Source organism: Bos grunniens, chromosome 24, assembly GCF_055505025.1.
Source record: "Bos grunniens cultivar Pamir isolate PY7600 chromosome 24, Bosgru_T2T1.0, whole genome shotgun sequence".
In the NCBI taxonomy this organism is placed as follows: domain Eukaryota; kingdom Metazoa; phylum Chordata; class Mammalia; order Artiodactyla; family Bovidae; genus Bos; species Bos grunniens.
In genome coordinates, this window is record NC_141188.1 from 54,448,998 (window position 1) to 54,467,570 (window position 18,573).

The following is an 18,573-nucleotide window of genomic DNA, read 5'->3' on the forward strand; positions in this document are numbered from 1 at the left end:
TTAATTTCAACACTTTCTTCTACTTTACGTGTTTACGTATATAAAATCATTCTCCTAGAAATATGCCCAGGATGCCAGTGTTCTTAACTTCTTAGGGAGAGTTATACATTATGGGATGAATAAAAGTCATGCTCTTTCTTTTAACCTAAAAGGAGATGAAAGGAGTTAAATGTAAACCAGTAGGTATTTGGTCCTCCCTGGGTGAAAGAAAAGGAGTAGTAATTTCCTTATTCATTTTTCCCCATCATAAACATAAACGCCCAACATCTGACTTAATAAATGAACCCTATTGATTTCTCCTGAACTGCCTAGCCTTGTAAGGACATCAGTGTTGAGACCCATAGCTGACAGAAAGATATTAACTTTTAGAAATGTGACTGGTAGAAAGGGTGATTGTCAAAACAGATAATGATCTGGACAAAGGTGTAAATAGCCTATGGATAAGATTTTTGGGTGATGATGAGAAGCGAGAAGTAATTCGCAAGTGTCTGTACGTTTTAAAACCGTGAGAAGAAAATGAAGTGAATGAAATAACTCTGGAGTTTGCTTCTAATTCTGTAATAATGCAAAGACTCTATGGGGCCACATATGATGCACTTGTGCTGAAATTGCTCATAATAAGGATAATGGCAGCTGACAAATTCTTGAAATGAAACATGCATTCTGTCCCAGTGATAAATCCTTAATTCTACTCTAGTTAATTTAGGTAAAATAAAAATAATTGGAAGGATAGCTTAAATAATGATGCCTTGGCAAGGGGCAGAAGCAGCACATCCCTGGGCATTAGAGATGAGGAACTGTTGCACTCTCCCTGCAAGGTGCTACAATTGTGGTGGTGTAACTCCATGTGCTCTCCTTTCTTCTATCAGCATTCAGTTTCCCAGAAGAGAGAATCACGCAGCTACAGAGTGAGGTGGAGGCGAGGAAATTCCTATTTGATGTTGCTCCCAGCTCACGTGACAGAGAGGAGACCTTGTCCCCCAAAGGAAAAACCTACCTGTTTCTCTAAATGAAAGAGGAGAGGGTAGCATCTGAGCGGTCCAAACCCAAATGCCCAAGATGTTGGTGTGCGTTTATGTTCTTGATGGGGAAAAATGAATGAGGACATTGCTACTCCTTCTTTTTAAGTGGTTAAGAATCCACCTTACAATGCAGGGGGTGGCTGTTCCCTTACTGGTCAGGAACTAAGGTCCTCCATGCCAGGAGCAACTAAGCCCATATGCCCCAACTACTGAGCCTGCTGCCCCTCAACCCCTGCAGAGAGTTCCTGCACCACAACGAAAGATCCCACGTGATGCGCTGAAGATCCTGCCAGCCGCAGCTAAAACCCAGTGCAGCCAAATAAACTTACATACATTTCTTAGCTTTAAATAAGTATGAGGGAACAATGTACAGTTCATATGATAATCGTAAACATCTAAGGCATTGATTCTAATACCAGAATCTAGTCACGTGGCTTGAGGAAAAAGAAAACTTTTCTCAGCACCTGAAATACAATAGTCGTTAGGTTTTTGGGTGTTTTTAATAACCAGCTCTTCAGTGTATTATTTTGCTAGTTTAAGCTGGAGTCATTTTATATTTTTTGAATGTCAACCTAGATTCAGTGAAGCAATCTAATCATCACCACTTGTTTTCTAAATAAGCATCAATTTTAATTTTAACAGTTAAGAAAAAACAAGTTAGTTAGGAAAACAAGTGTTTTAATTAATTCCAAAATTGGAAAATGTCTTATGATATTTGGTTTCAGTTCAGTCACTCAATCATGTTTGACTCTTTGCGACCCCATGGACTGCATCACGCCAGGCTTCCCTGTCCATCACCAACTCCCAGAGCTTGCTCGAACTCATGTCCATCAAGTCAGTGATGCCATCCAACCATCTCATCCTCTGTCGTCCCCTTCTCCTCCTGCCTTCAGTCTTCCCCAACATCAGATGGTGACTGCAGCCACAAAATTAAAACACACTTGCTCCTTGGAAGGAAAGCGATGACAAACCTAGACAGCATATTAAAAAGCAGAGACATTACTTTGCTGACAAAGGTCCGTCTAGTCAAAGCTATCGTTTTTCCAGTAGTCATGTATGGATGTGAGAGTTGGACCATAAAGAAAGCTGAGCACTGAAGAATTGATGCTTTTGAACTGTGGTGTTGGAGAAGATTCTTGAGAGTCCATTGAGCAGCAAGGAGATCAAACCAGTCAATCCTAAAGGAAACCAGTCCTGAATATTCGTTGGAAGGACTGATGCTGAAGCTGAATATCTAATACTTTGGTCACATGTTTGGTATAATACTCTAATTTTTGGTTATCTATTACCTTCCTGGGCTTCCCTGTGGCTCAGCAATAAAGAATCTGCCTGCCAATGCAGGAGACATGAGTTTGATCCCTAGGTCAGGAAGACCCTCCTGGAGAAAGAAATGGCAACTGACTCTAATATTCTTGCCTGGGAAATCCCATGGACAGAGGAGCCTGGTGGACTATAGACCACGAAGTTGCAAAACAGTTGGACACAACTGATCAAGTAGACAACAAATACCTTTCCATCTGTGGCTTAGAAAATATCTTGAATGATCACTTTATGTGACTAAGCCTTCCCTAAGGTGGCATTGCCTATTCAGTGTTTCACTATTACAAATCTTTTTTTTTTTTTTTTGCAAGAATTTTTCTTTCCATTAAAAGATATATATGAAACTATGTTTAATATGGGCTTCCCCTGTGGCTCAGCTGGTAAAGAATCCACCTGCAATGCAGGAGACCCTGGTTTGAATCCAGGGTCAGGAAGATCCTCTGGAGAAGGCAAAGGCTACCCACTCCAGTATTTGGGCCTGGAGAATTCCATGGAGTGTATTGTCCATGGGGGCGCAAAGAGTCGGACACCACCGAGCGACTTTCACTTCACTTTTACTCAAAGATCTTCTCTTCCTTGTCCTTCTTTCTTTTCCTCTGCCTTTTTCCAAAAAAAAAAAAAAGAAACAAACTTTAAGTATAGTGAGTACTTTGTCAGGATATTACCGTTAGTACAGCTCTGGTTAATTTACAATCTTAGTGGCTTTGAGTGGAGAAGGAAATGGCAACCCACTCCAGTATTCTTGCCTGGAGAATCCCATGGATGGAGGAGCCTGGTGGGCTACAGTCCACGGGGTCGCAAAGAGTCAGACACGACTGAGCGACTTAACTAACTAAATAGTGGCTTTGAGAATTGGGGTATTGGAAATAAAATGGTACAATAGATGGGAATGTTTGGTGTCCCCTGTCTGGAATTCTTTTAGTAAGAGAAGCTGGAAAGAAAGTGTCAGTAATGCTCAAAGTCTGTACTATACAGTCAATAGAGAAGCCAAAGAGAATTGCAAGTGTGGAGAGGCATTCAGAATTAGGACCAATTTGTAATACACAGTAGGTGAATGTAATGGCACCCCACTCTAGTACTCTTGCCTGGAAAATCCCATGGACGGAGGGGCCTGGTAGGCTGCAGTCCATGGGGTCACTAAGAGTCGGGCACGACTGAGCGACTTCCCTTTCACTTTTCACTTTCATGCATTGGAGAAGGAAATGGCAACCCACTCCAGTGTTCTTGCCTGGAGAATCCCAGGGACGGGGGAGCCTAGTGGGCTGCTGTCTATGGGGTCGCACAGAGTCGGACACGACTGAAGCGACTTAGCAGCAGCAGCAGCAGGTGAATGTAATACAGAAGCACTGCTGTGCAGAGATCAGGAAATTGTTCTGAACCCCAGTGTGGAAGTTAGATACATTCCTCAGCTGCCTACGTCACATCTAGGGTAACTGGAAAAGACGATGGACAGTAGACTGGGGCACTGCGAGTTACCTGGAAGGAAAAGGAACTGCATTTCAAGGCATAACCAGGGAGAAAGCAGGTCAAAGGGAGTCTGAAAGATACTGGATGAGGTTGGCCAGTTTGCTGTTGCCTTTGAAGTATATTTAAACTTCTGATGAGCAACACACAGGGGAAGAAAAGTCTTTTTATCCTTCCAGGCTTTTGGCTGAGAGTCCCTGTAATAAGAGACAGAGGAACAGGAAGAAAACAGATGTCTGATAATAAGTATAGATTTGTGTACATGGAAGATATCCAAGAAAACAGTAATCCCTTCAAATGGCCACCATCTTCAATACTGTCTCCAGCTAAAGACAAAGATGCTGAGGGGTTAGGGAGCCAGTAACAGGAATTTTTCAGACAAATCGCAATAATCGAGGGCGTGGTCATCATGTACACTGAAGTCTCTGTCTCCTTGTCATCCTCCGCTTGCTGGTACAAAGAGGGAAATAAAATGGTAGTCGCTCAGTCATGTCCAACTCTTTGCGACCCCATGGACTGTAGCCCCGGGCTCCTCTGTCAATGGAATTCTCCAGGCAAGAATACTACAGTGGGTTGCCATGCTCTTCTCCAGGGGATCTTTCCCCCCAGCGATCGAACCTGGGTCTCACATTGCAGACAGATTCTTTATCGTCTGAGCACCGGGGAAGCCCATGGCACATAAAAGGGGATACCTTATAAATTTCTCTTTTATGACAGGGTAACTTTACTTGGTTTTCAGAACTTTTCCTCTGTCTGCTTTTTTTTAAAAAAAATAATCAACTTAAGATAATTCTTATGCCAAAGAGGCAAAATATTTGAGGGTGGTGATTTCTGCTCCCCTCAAACAACATTGGGAAGAGTAGCTCTAAGCAAGACAGGGTTTCTTGACATCTTTACTTCCTACCAGTTTGATCGTTCTGCCAAGGCAGGAGATGCAAGAGAGGCAGGTTCGATCCCTGGGAAAGGAAGATCTCCTGAAAAAGGGAATGGCAACCCACTCTGGTATTCTTGCCTGGGAAATCCCATGGACAAAGGAGCCTGGTGGGCTATAGTCCACGGGGTCACCAAGAGTCAGACATGATTAAGTGACTGAGCACACACATGCAGGTTGATACTAAGACCCTCATAGATTCCTTGTCTCCTCTATTTTCAAATATTTCTTTTCCTTCTTGTTGGAAAATAACTAGATGTTACCTAAGCAAGATGTTGTGACCTGCATTTAAATTCATTTTTTAAGGAAAAATAGCATTAGGTGAACTTTCATTTACAAATCCTGCAATTGTAACAGAATTTTTGTTTCTCAGAGACATGTAGCCATTGATGTTGCTAACTTTTATAATGGTTCTTGAATTTTAGTGAATCGCTCATTTGAAAATGCCAATTATACTTTTCTCTAGAGTCATACATATTCCGTTTTCCTCTCTATATGCTCACCTTTGAAAGGCAGTTAACTTCTTGGAAAAATATTAATTTCTGTGTCTTTGGTTAATTTAGATACTTAAATCATCCATGGTAAAATAAGCATGATGTATGGCATGATAGATCCTGCGTGTCAGCATCATGATTAGAAGCCCCATAAATGTCTGTTTTCTTTCACATCCAATGACAAGACCATGTTTCTGTTTCATCTCACAGCCCCGACCTCTGCTCCTAAGGATTTGACAGTCATTACTCGAGAAGGGAAGCCTCGCGCTGTCATCGTGAGCTGGCAGCCTCCCTTGGAAGCTAATGGGAAGATTACTGGTAGGCATCTCAGCTTTATTTCCTGTGCTGCTCCGCATGGCCTGCCGTGGCTTACCTCCAGCACGCCGCTCAAACCTCTTATGTATTAGGTTTCTGTCCCAGCATCTCAGTTGACTCTTGACCCTCTCTGATTGTCTCCTCTTAACCGCTGCTGACCTTGGAATTCTTCTAATGGAGCCTACAAATACACACCCCAGCACATTTCCTTTGTGTTGCTTCCTGAAAGATGTGTATTCCAATTAGTATAGACCTTCTGTGTTTCATTCTGGGCAGCATTAAGATAACCTCCTAACAGAACTCCTTTGAGCCTAAATGACTAAAAATAAGCCAGTTGTTGGGCAATTATAAAATACAAAAGACTCTTAATGACCATGTATTTTCCTAGGAAACATAGGAAGGAGGCTTGTCTGAGGGTTTTTAGTTTCTCACTTAGCTCTTAGCTTCTTACTTAAATCATAAGGTTCAGAAAACACTTGATATTGATGGATGGAAATTGAACTTAATGAATATTTCACGGTGACAGATTTTATTTTGCCAAATATTACGGATAACATCGATGCCTAATTAAAGCATCCATTAGAAGCCTGTAATGTTAATTTAGTATGAAAAATATAATGGAGTTCTATCAGAGATTTTGCATGTAAATGATCACTTTAGGCTTTTAATAGATGTCTCCATAGCATATAATTATTATGAAAAATATTGTATAACGAAAAATGCGCACATTATAGTCTAACTTGAACCATTGGGTTAGGCACATGTAAGAGTCACTCCTGTTTCTTCATTTTTGCATACCAAAAGCGGATCTTGTAAATTAACAAAGCAATTCAGCCGTTCTCTGATACAGAGATAAGCATGGGAATGACAGTTCAGATGGCACACTTACTTGATGTGAGTTACTTTTTGAATTTTACAAAATGAAAAGGTAATGTGAAAATTCCAAATGTGTTTTAAATTTAAGCTGAAGACTTGTTTTCTCCAAGACATTGCTCTTCCTACAATAGCAAACAGAATTTTCATTTGAGCTGACAAATATGGGGGGAGAAAAAAAAGAGGGACATAAAATCTCCCCAGCATATGATATACTCAGTTGTCACTCTGCCAGACCTTCTAAAACTGAGGCTGGCTCATTCTAATTTTTTGTTTTTCTCCACTCAGTGTTAGGTTTCTCCACTCTCTTCATTGGTTCTATCTCAGTACTTTTGGAGATTCTGATTTGTTTACATGATGACTTCCATTATGTTATTAACAGTTGTTTATAAGCATATGGTAAATCAACAGATAGTAATTTTAAGAAGAAAACAGTCCAGAATAGGAATTGTCTGAATAAAAATAAGTTCTAATAGAAAAAAATATACTTTGGGGTAAAGGATAAAATAAGTCATATATTACCCAGTTCTTCACTCTATTTAAATAGATCTCACCAAATGGTCTATGCAAAAAATAGAATGTGTTTTCAACTCTGAAAAAAAAAAGCTTAATTTTGCTTTTCAGTTGGAACAAAAAATGGAAGCGGCCCCATATTAAGAAATGTAAATTAATCTGAGCGATAAGATTTTGTGTGCTAATGTCACAGTGCATGTATAAGAAACTGTGTCCACATATTTTATTTAGAAGTGTATGTTCAGTAATTCTCATTACTAAAAATCTATTCTTTCACAATTGCATAGTTTAAGTATGAAAAGAACTAATTTTCCCCTCTAAAGAATAGTTTATTTGTTAAAGTCAGTTTATAATTATCAGTCTAAGCTATTTTGACTCTATTCAACAGGCAGCAAACACTAAGAACCTTTAAAACAACTTTAAATAACACTTAAAACAACTTCCGTTCCATGCATGTTTTGATACTTTCATTCAAATCAATTCCAAAAAATAGTATGATAAGACATTTAAAGCACCAGCTCTTTAGACTGAGGGCCCAGATCTTCTGCACTCAGTTTCTTGTGAAAGTCCAAAGGAAGACGTGAGTTCTCTTCCAGTGTGTCGGGGCACACGTCTACCTGTGTGGAGGAATATACTCCTGTCCTGCTTCCATATTTCTTTGTTTTCCCAAATCCCTCTATGCCCACAGCAGAACAGGATGGTTAAGAACCCAGCCTTCTGATGGAGATGCCTGAGCAAGTTATTTCATCTGCCTGAGTCTCACTTTAGGACTCCTTTTATAGAATTGTTATCATAAAGGACTGAGAACAGTCCCTGATACCCTGTCAGCACTGAAATAATTCAGTGATTATTCTTGCCAGTTGCAATTCATTCTAGAGCAGGTGTTCATTAATGTACTCTGCTCAGAACCCAGACCATCAATTTATAAGTGTAGATAATGATGAACGTACATGTGTGGGTGTGTGGGTGTGCACACGCATGAGTCAGTTCTGTCTGACTCAGTGACCCCACGGATGGCAGCCTGACAGGCTCCTCGATCCATGGGGCTTTTCAGCAAGGATAGCGGAGTGGGTTGTCATTTCCTCCTCCCGGGGATCTTCCCACCCAGGGATCAAATCTGTGTCTCCTGTGTCTCCTGCATTGCAGGCAGCTTCTTTACCACTGAGCCATATAGATGTGTGTATATAAGTATACATAGATTTATATTTCAAAAAGATGAAACAAAAAATGTTGAAAAGGGAGATCCAGATTATTCCAGTGCCTCAGTTCCTTGATCATAAGCTGGCAGCTTGGGAATTTAGACTGATATTTTCAGAAGAAAATGGTTCAAAATGAATTAAACATTTAGTATAAGCTTGTCATTCTCTTCAGCACTTTTGTATTATAAGTAGTCATATGTTCCCTATTTTTCTGTTTTGAAATAAAGAGTCAAGGGCCTTCTGGGGTAAATAATTCTCCTAAAGTCAGATAACCAAGAAATAGCAGAGCTAGGATATAAAACTCAGGTTCCTACTCTTAGCTACTACATTAGTGTAGCTTAGGCTTTGTTCTTCTTACTAGTACTGGCCCAAATCAGTGACAGTCAACGGATTTATGACTTAATTTGTCTGAGGAGGGATTGAGCATGGAAGGTTTTTAAAACTCCCCGTGTGATTTTAATATATAATTACATTTGTGAAACATTGATCTACATAAATGCAGCATCCAACATTAAGATCAAACACCAATATGGATAGAAGAGAGCTTCAGAAATTGTTTCCTTATCAATGCCGTCTAATGACTAAGGTTACACCCTCTTTTTCTGTGTGATTTGATACTCTAGTCCCAGTCCTTCCCTTGAAATTCTCTTCTCGCTTGACTTTTGTAAAACTGCCTAACCACTTTTCTTCCCAATTCCAGGCTGTAATTTCTCAGTCCTTTTCTCCCACTTGTTCCAGAAGTGCTATTTCCCAGAACGCAGATCTTTTCATTCCTTTTGTTATTTTCTCTGAAAAAAGTTATCCACACTATAGCCAGGACTTCAGTGAACTTGCAATTAATGCCTCTGAAATCTGTGTCTCCATCCAAGGCGTTCTGTATATACACATCCTATCTCATACTGTACATTTGCACTTCTCTGTCTTACTGGAAACTCGTTCTACTCCCCAGCCCCTCTTTCTGCCGTTCTTCTCTTTTTAGTCTAACACCCACCACAAACAGCCAAGTGATGCACTGTTATATTCTGGAATAGGTTGTTAGCTCATTGAGATTGTGAACCGAGCTGGACACTCACACTGGAATCACACGTGTCTAATACTCTTACTTGCATCTTTTCAGAAGCTTCCACCATTCACCCAACTGCAGAAGGTGGCAACTTAGTCTCATCTTGACTTTTCCTGTCCATCCCCTTTCCATATTATCATGCGAGAAAATCTAAATGCTTATAGTACAAGGCTGAAAACTCTAGGAGAACAGGGTTCAGATTTTGTTCAATTCTTTCTCCCCAGTAACAATATCTTTGACACTCAATAGGTAATTACTAAACATCTGTTGAGTGGAACAGTCATCAAATTGATATTCAATATATTGTTTAACTTGACTCTGTAGTGCCAGCTTCCAAACAAGGTATTTCTTAAGCCTTCTTAATATAAATAAATAAAAGCTTTAGCATTTACTAAATAGTTACTATGTAAAGATAATTTAATAAAAATACCCCTATATTTTAAGTTTTTAAAGCGCATTATCTCACAGCAACTTGTTTTCTGATAAGTTAATTAAGACATAACTTGGATGAAGCAAGTTGCTCAAGGTTGCAACAAAGCTAGTTAATATTAGCAGTATTACTTGAGGTCAGGCCTCCCTGAATCCATAACCCATAATTTTTGACCACAAAAAAATAGGAAATTGGTCCTCATTTTTAATATATCTACCTCTATGTGCATGTATTTATTAGAATCAGTTCTTTAAAGATGAGAAGCCCCGTTTGGGCTCAGCTCCTTGCTGGGAGGGGCCAGTTCTGTATGGTCTTCCCGGTTCTTATCAGCCTCCCTAATCCTTGGAAAGGAATCAGCCATGAGTGGACGTATGGAAAAGGACAGAAGAGAGATGAGAGATGGAGGTGAATACTTTCTGACACTCTGCTTCTGGAATGAAAAATATCTATTCGTATACATGCAGGTGAGCTAAGTCACTTCAGTCGTGTCCAGCTCTTTGTGCCCTAAGCACTGTAGCCCGCCAGGCTCCTCTGTCTGTGGGATTCTCTAGGCAAGAATACTGGAGTGGGTTGCCATGCCCTCCTCCAGGGGATCTTCCCGAACCAGGGATCGAACCCATGTCTCTTATGTCTCCTGCACTGGCAGGCTTTTTTTTTTTTTTTAACCACTAGCACCATCTGGGAAGCCCAGCTATTTGTATAAGTAGAGTCAAAATGAAAGATGCATGATGCTATGTTTTATATGTATTTAGACAAATGGTATTCCCATGCGAGAATGCCCAGGTAAATTAATAAACCCAAAAGGTTTTGCAACCTATGGTAGAATATAATACTCTCTCAGTCAGTGTGGTGGATAAGAGATAAAAATAAAGCGGAAAAAACATAAAATTAGATACAGAGGAATGAACATATAGATACAGAAAGGCAGCGGCAGACCTGTAAATGCACCCCAACTTGTGTGGTTATGTGGACTCTCCAGGTGAGACTTCAGTGGGGACTCAATAGCCTCAAAGCACATTAAACCCATTCACCAAATGGAATTCTATGGTTTCTCTAAGGCCAGATTTTAGAGTTCTGAGTCATGTGGTCTGTTTATGTTCTCCATCTCAGTTTTCAAATTTATAACCAATGATGGTTCTTTTTATTTTAATAAGTTTAAGAAAATTGCTTAAACACAAATTGGGGTCAGAACTTGATGTGGCACTTTTAGCTTTACTTGTGTGATGCCAGAACTGTCATTTTTTAAAACATTTTATTTATTATTATTATTATTTTGGCCACACCGTGTGGTATGTGGGATCTTAGTTCCCCAACCAGGGATCTAACCCACACCCCCTGCAGTGGGAGCGTGATGCCTTAACCACTGGACTGGGAAGGAAGTCCAGGGAAGTCCCGGAACTGTCATTTTAAAATGCTTCAGTTAATACTCTTCACATAGAAAAACTTACAGTGAAGGCAAGCATTGTATTCTCATTTGCTAGATGGAGAAAATCAGGAATAATTGTAGCCAACATGGGATGGGAGCACAGCCATCCAAACTTTGAAGTTTGTCATGGTCTTACAAGAGCCCATGAAAACTTGAACAATTTCATTAAATGTCATGAATTTAAAACTTAAATACTTACAGGCTAAGGGGATTTATTTAATAAGTGAGTTTCAATACCTATTATCCAGAGACTATTAGTTTTTTTGAAGAATAAGAAGTAATATAAGACATGGCTCCTGAACTAAAGGAATGTTTTTATTCTCTTGAAGAGATAAGATATGCACTTAATAAGAGCTGGCAAAGTATGACTAGTGCCAGGCCCTTCTTTTCAATAGATGTGGTTTCTTTGGGCACAAAAATGGAGACTCCTCTGGCTTAAAGAGTAGTAGGAGATTTTATTGATGTTGACCACAGGGGCTGAGTTCTCAGTGAATGGACACCTATGAGTCAGAAACAACTCCTTTATCCAATGGTATTTTACAATCCCTTTTGAACTGCAGTCTTCCAATTTTAATACCATCCAGAGGGAGGAGTCATATAACCTTTATAAATTTTACAGACTTTTTTTTTTTGTAAGTCCTTTATCTTCCCCTGAGCTTTCCACATCTTGGACATTCATATTTGTAGCATCAACATCTCAACAAATATATTACAAAAATTACTGAATTAACATGATCAACTAAAGCAGTGATTCCTGACTATACTGGAAGACAGAAGTCAGATGGGGTGCAGGTTCCTGGGGTTACCAGAAACCTATTATACTCGTCACCGCTGTGTAACAGCATCACCACAAATTCAGCAGCTTAAAAGCACGTGCACTTGCGATCTCACTGTTTCTGTCAATCGGAATCCAATCACAATTTAGCCGGGTAATCTGCTTTAAGGTCTCTTACAAAGTGGTAATCAAGGTGTTGGCTTCTGCTGATGTCTCACTTGAGGCTTACCTGGGGAAACACTTGCATCTAAGCATATGTAGTTGTTGGCAGGACTCAGTTGCTCACTGGCTGTTGATCAGTTCCAGCCTCAGTTCCTTGACACGTGGTCTTCTCCATCTGGCAACCTGTTTCATCAAAGCCAACAAGGGAGTCTGCTAGCAAGACAGAAGTTACAACTTATGTAACATCATCATGGAAGCAGCAGTCCATGACATTTGCTTTATTCTGTTGGTTAAAAGCAAGCCTTAGGTCCCGTCTAAACTCAGAGAGAAAGGACTGCACAAAGGTATAACTACCAGGAGGCAGGCTTATTGGGGTTGATCAAAGACTTGTCTACAATCTCTCAAATCAAAATGCCCTTAGCCAGGGAGAGGCTCAGTGGGACAAATTAAGAGAACAGCATTGACATAATGTGCTACCACGTGTAAAATAGCCAGTGGGAACCTGATGTATATATAACACACAGGGAGCTCAGCTCGGTGTGCTGTGATGACCTGGAGGGGTGGGAGGGAGGCTCAGGAGTGAAGGGATATATGTTTACATATAACTGATTTATGTTGTTACACAGCAGAAACTAACACAACATTGTTAGTTTTAATTTTAATTTTAAATTAAAAAAATTTTAAACCGAAATACCCTTTCTTGAACTCTGTGGTTTGTAACTTATACCTAGTCCCCAGGTAATACTTATGATGAGGCAGATTTGAGAAACAACAAACTCAGAAAAAGTGGAAGCCAAATTAAAATAGATGCAAGCTATCAGCATTGACAAGAATTTAAGAGAAATGGACTTCCAGAAGAGGTAGTTTGTGGCATTGCTTAATCCTAAAGAATCACAAGGAAGAAGTATCCAGTTCACTGTCTAGAACACATCCCCTAAACCGAGATGTAATTCTGTAAATCACTATAGGATTAAGTGAAAATGATACAAAATCATATAAGTATTCTTCTATGTATTGGAATGGATTACAGAGTTTACAGAAAGGAGAGCTCACTATAGAGGAAGGTTTCATATGTTAGATGTAGCTTAAACTGGACCTTGATGGATGGGTAGAAATTGGATGAAGAAAGAAAGGGAAGGTGAAGTGGTGTGAAGAATGAGAGGGAAGTAGGAATGAGCACAGCATCGAAATCAGTCTTCCTGAGTAAGGGTTGTGCTGAGATGTAAGAAGTGTGCATGCTTGTTTTGGCAGGGAAGTGAATCTGAGTTAGAGAAACTTCTGACATGACCTCTGAAGGAACTGTATGAAGGTCCCCGGTCAAAATGGGACAAGTGGGACTGAAAAGGAAGGACTAGGGGAATCAAAGGAGGATAACTGTTTTTTTTTTTTTTTTAGAGCTTTCTTTTTTATCATAGTATAACTGCTTTACATTGTCCTGTTAGTTTCTGGTGTACAACAGAGTGGATCAGTTATATGCATACATATATCCTCTCCCTCTTGAGCCTCCCTCCAACCACCCCCATCCCACCTCTCTAGGTCATCACAGAGCACCAAGCTGAGCTTCCTCTGCTACGGAGACAATTGGTTTTAAAAGTGTTACTTAAGAAGAAATGTATTCAATCCGTAAGCTCAGACCTAGAGATAAAGTTGATGGCCTATCTAATGCAGATACCATTGCAGAATTTTAATAGAGATAGCGGCTGACCACATTCATGTAGCAAAGGCACCTGTGATGAGTTGTTTTATAGTTTATATTGCAGTATTGTCTGATATATATGGTAATATAAAGTGATGAATTAGTGCTTTAAAATAAAAGCTACCTTAAACATTAGCCAAATAAAATGTTAGAGTATAAATAGTTTACAGGAATAACTAGATCTGTTTGGGTGCATATTAGATTACCACCATTGAGAACGCTACTGTTATTCAAGTAACATATCCCCTAACACAGAGGATGAATGATACTATCAAATGATGAATTTATTAATGTTTGAAATATTAACTAGATAACCTACAGTAATCCAAAAATACTTCTTCTTTCTGTTTGTTTATTTTTGCTTAGGTGGGATGGGCTAGGGGAAAGAGTGTTGGATTTTTAGTATGGCAATAGAGGATTTATCCTAGCCCTTTTATCAGTTAGCTTGGGTTCTGCTCAGCTTTATCATCTATGAAAAGAGAGCAACAGTATCCCTGCCAACCTCACCGAGTTATTACAGTAATCAAATATGATCATTTATTTTTATGACACTTTAAAAATATTGGGCATTTTATACTTTTCAACGTATTTTTATTATTTAAACACTAGCCAAAATAAACATTACTTATTTTCATTATTGGATACAGTGAAAATGACAGACTTGTTATCTGTCTTTTAAGTTTTTCCTCATGTTTGTATATTAGAGCAAACCAATAATCAGGATTTACAGACAGCAAAAACCTCACATTTTTAAATATGGCAGATAGTTTTATAACAGCTTATTCCATTTTTTAGATTCTGTACACTAAAGTAATTCTTTTTCTAATCTTTGTAATACCAAAAAAAAAAAAAATCATTACTTGCCAAACTGGATACTGCACTTTATACTTGTGGATATGTAATAATCCTTGAAAATTGTATTGGGGAAACATGGATGTTTGGAAACAAGTAACGCATGTAGTCAGTACACTAGACAAAGTTGTGTTCATTTATTTTTGCAGCTTACATCTTGTTTTACACCTTGGACAAGAACATTCCAATTGATGACTGGATTATGGAAACAATCAGTGGTGATCGGCTTACTCATCAAATCATGGATCTCAACCTGGACACTGTGTATTACTTTCGAATCCAAGCACGAAATGCCAAAGGAGTGGGGCCTCTCTCAGATCCCATCCTCTTCAGGACTCTGAAAGGTTGGAATCATTTCCTGTCATTTCCTTTTCTTTCTTTTTTTCCCCTCCTATGGAGTGGTTATAAACTAATTTTGAAGTCTGTTTAGGGAATTGACTTAAACCATCTCTGTTGGCACCATAACTACAGTGGACATTCAAAAGAAGTTAAAATGCAAATTAAAACCAAAATGCGATATCACCTCAAGCCTGTTAGGATGAGTGTCATCCAAAAGACAAGAGACAACAAACGCTGCCTTGACTGTGCAGGAGAGAGAGCCTAGTGCACCGTCTGGGTGTGTAAATTGGTGCAGCTGCTGCGGAAAACAGTATGGAGGTGCCTCAAAAAATTACAAGTAGAAATACCATATGATCTAGCAATTCCACTTCTGGGAATATATTCAAAGAAGACAATAACATTAACTCTCTAAGATACCTGCATCCTGATGTTCATAGAAGTACTATGCACAACAGCCAAGACACGGAACCAGCATAATGTCCATTGATGGATATAACAGAATATACATATAATGGAATATTACTCAGCCACACAAAAAAGCATGGAAATCCTACCATCTGTGACAGTATGGATGGACCTTGAAGGTGTTAACTTCTTCATAAGTTAAAGAAATCAGAGAGAAAGCCAAATGCTGTATGGTTTCACTAATATATGGGACCTAAACAAACAGATAAACACCAAATTCAGGAAAAGAGATCAGATTGGTGGTTATCAAAGGTAGGAGGTGATGAGGGAAGGATTTGGAGGAAAGTAATTAAAAGGTACAAACTTTCAGTTATAAGAGATGTAGGTACTAGGGAGGTAATAAACACATGATAACTATAGTTAACACTGCCGTCTGATATACAGGAAAGTTGTTAAGAGAGTAGATTCCAATAGTTATCGTGAAAAAATTTTTTTCCTTTTTATTGTATTCATACAAGATAATGGTTATTAACTAAAGCTATTATGATAATCATTTCACAATGTGTGTAAATAAATCATCTTGCTGTGTATCTTATACAGTGATGTGGAGTTTCCCAGATGGTGCTGGTGATAAAGAATCTGCCTGCCAATGCAAGAGATGCAGGTTCGATCCCTGGGTTGGGAAGATCCCCTGGAAGAGGGCATGGCAACCCTCTCCAGTATCCTTGTCTGGAGATTCCTATGTACAGAGGAGTCTGGCGAGCTACAGTGCATAGCATCGCAAAGAGTTGGATACAACTGAAGTGACTTAGGATGCATGTCAGTTATTTCTTAAATAATTGAAAAAAATTGGAAACAAACAAATACGATAAAAGATAATTAATTAAAAGTTACCTTTTTATGCTGAAAGCCAGCATGCCAAAGAAATATCTATTATATTATTACATTTTCTGTCATCAACACAAAGCAGACATATTTAACTTGACTTTTTTTCCATTATACTCCTTTTGGAATTTTGTATTGGTTTCATATATATGGGCTCTATTCACAATATAATAAAACACTTTAACCATTGTATCTAAGGGATAAAAATTAAAAAGCATTTTATTACATGAACTGCATGCATCTACTACCAAGTTTAAGTATTTCCTTTCAGGAACTAGTGTTCTTATTAAAAGAAATTTTGATATGGCAAGACAGAAAATCTCAAACAAAATTAATTTTTTTTAAGGACACAGAGTAGCAACATGAAAAAAATGTCTTGCATCATGATTACTAGAAGAAAACTCTACATGCTTACAAGTATAAAAATCACTGCTCAATCTAAGGATAGTTGTATGTTTATACAGAAAAATAAAAGGCCTGAGATTATAGTGACTACTTCATAATGACCTTCATATAAGTTCTTTCTGTTTTAGAGCACAGCATTATTTTTTTTTTTTTTGGAGGATGAATGATTTCAAGAGCCTCTATTATTTAGCAATTGAAAATAATTCAGATGTTCCATAGTTGATATATAAACATGTACATTTAAGGCATTATATGTGTTATTGTCGCTAAGTCATGTCCAACTCTTTGCCACTCCATGAACTGCAGCCCACTAGGCTCCTCTGTCCATGGAATTTCCCAGGCAGGAATACTGGAGTGGGTTGCCATTTCCTTCTCCAGGGGATCTTTTTAACCCAGGGATCGAACTCATGTCTACTGCTTGGCAGACAGATTCCTTACCATCTGAGCCACCAGGGAAGCCTTTTAGAAAGGATACTTGGTTTTTAAATCCCTTACCACCTTATGCCCATATATCTGTCGGAAACCTTAACAAAACATGATGGCAAACAACTGACAAATTAGAAAGATGTATCTGAGTTGACATTTTTACCCATTTCCTTGGACAATCTAAAGAAGAGACTTAGAATAACTAGATAGCCCATTTCTCAGTTCTCCTAGGAAAAATACTCTAATAAACAGTAGACATTTGGATGCTGGTGATTGAGCTGTTCAAAAGCTAGATTTGGTAGCAGCTAATCTGAAAGTTTGCCAAGAACATGCAAATAAGCATTCAGCCTAAGCCTACATGACAGCTCTTTCACGACAGAGTAGAAGTTGGAAGGAAGGCAAGAGGAAAATGAGCCAGTCTTCGCCTATCCAAGTTTTTAGGACTTCATGTCTAAATCAGATTTCACTCCAAATGAGCAATTGAAAGGAAACTGGTCATTCATTTTGTGCGAGCATTAAATGTAACTAGATAATGTTTCACAAATGATTCATCTTTATCTATAGACAAGTGCCAAGCTAATTTCATGCTTACAATGTATGCCAACTAGGGATCTCACAGAGGGCTTAAGATAACTTAAGACATCCAAATGTTTTAAGCAGCAGAGAGATGAGTTATCTCAGGATTTATAGACTCATATTGATCACCATCCTGGGGATTATTTAATGAACTTCATATCCCATTTGGTACTATTTACTCTAAGTGCCCTGAACTCATCCATGAGATGTTTAAGAGTAAGAACAAATTCAAGATACGTTATATGTCACAATAGTCCATAAGGGTTATTTCTAATATCGTGATATGAATATTTAAGATTATCTACCCCAAGTATATTGTATTCAATTAATAGACAATTAGACTTTTATGCTGTCTGGTGCTGTGCTTAGTCGCTCAGTCGTGTCCCATTCTTTGCAACCCCATGGACTATAGCCCACCAGACTCCTCTGTCCATGCGGATTCACCAGGCAAGAATACTGCACTGGGTTGCCATGTCCTCCTCCAGGGAATCTTCCCAACCCAGGGATCGAACCCAGGTCTCCCGCATTGCAGGCAGATTCTTTATCATCTGAGCCAAGAAGGAAGCCCATGGTCTTACAGTAAACTAAGTTTTGGATGTCTTAAGTATGTTTTAAATGATTCAGACATTGATGTTGCCTATCTTTATCAACAATTAATATTGCATAGGCAAGACCCTTATATGTATGTCACATGACAGATAGTCTAAGGTAAATAAATTACTCATCATAAGAGATTTGAAGCCACAGTGAATCACATCTACACTAAAGATAAAATGCTCTCTGATTTAAGATTTTCTGTTTCCAAAGCTGCTTCAAAATATAAGGCCTCTGTTCATCAGAATGTAATGTCTGACAGACAGAAAGGCTCCCTTATTGTCCTGAAGCTGAGGAAACTCTCAGTGGTCTATGAGAGTTGCAAATTGTGCATTAGTCAGTCGTTAAGAGCGTCACTGGAGAAGGCAATGGCAACCCACCCCAGTACTCTTGCCTGGAAAATCCCAT

At 38.9% G+C, this 18,573-nt stretch overlaps 1 protein-coding gene across 5 annotated transcripts in view; it reads left to right on the forward strand.

The window, feature by feature from the left end:
* Nucleotides 1-18,573, forward strand: part of DCC (DCC netrin 1 receptor) — an 845,500-nt gene that overhangs the window by 683,460 nt on the left and 143,467 nt on the right. For all 5 annotated transcript variants that reach the window (XM_086372410.1, XM_086372411.1, XM_086372412.1 and 2 more), the window contains exons 18-19: nt 5,442-5,549; nt 14,685-14,879. In XM_086372410.1, the coding sequence (XP_086228536.1) occupies nt 5,442-5,549; nt 14,685-14,879 (303 nt within the window). The remainder of the gene's footprint in view (nt 1-5,441; nt 5,550-14,684; nt 14,880-18,573) is intronic.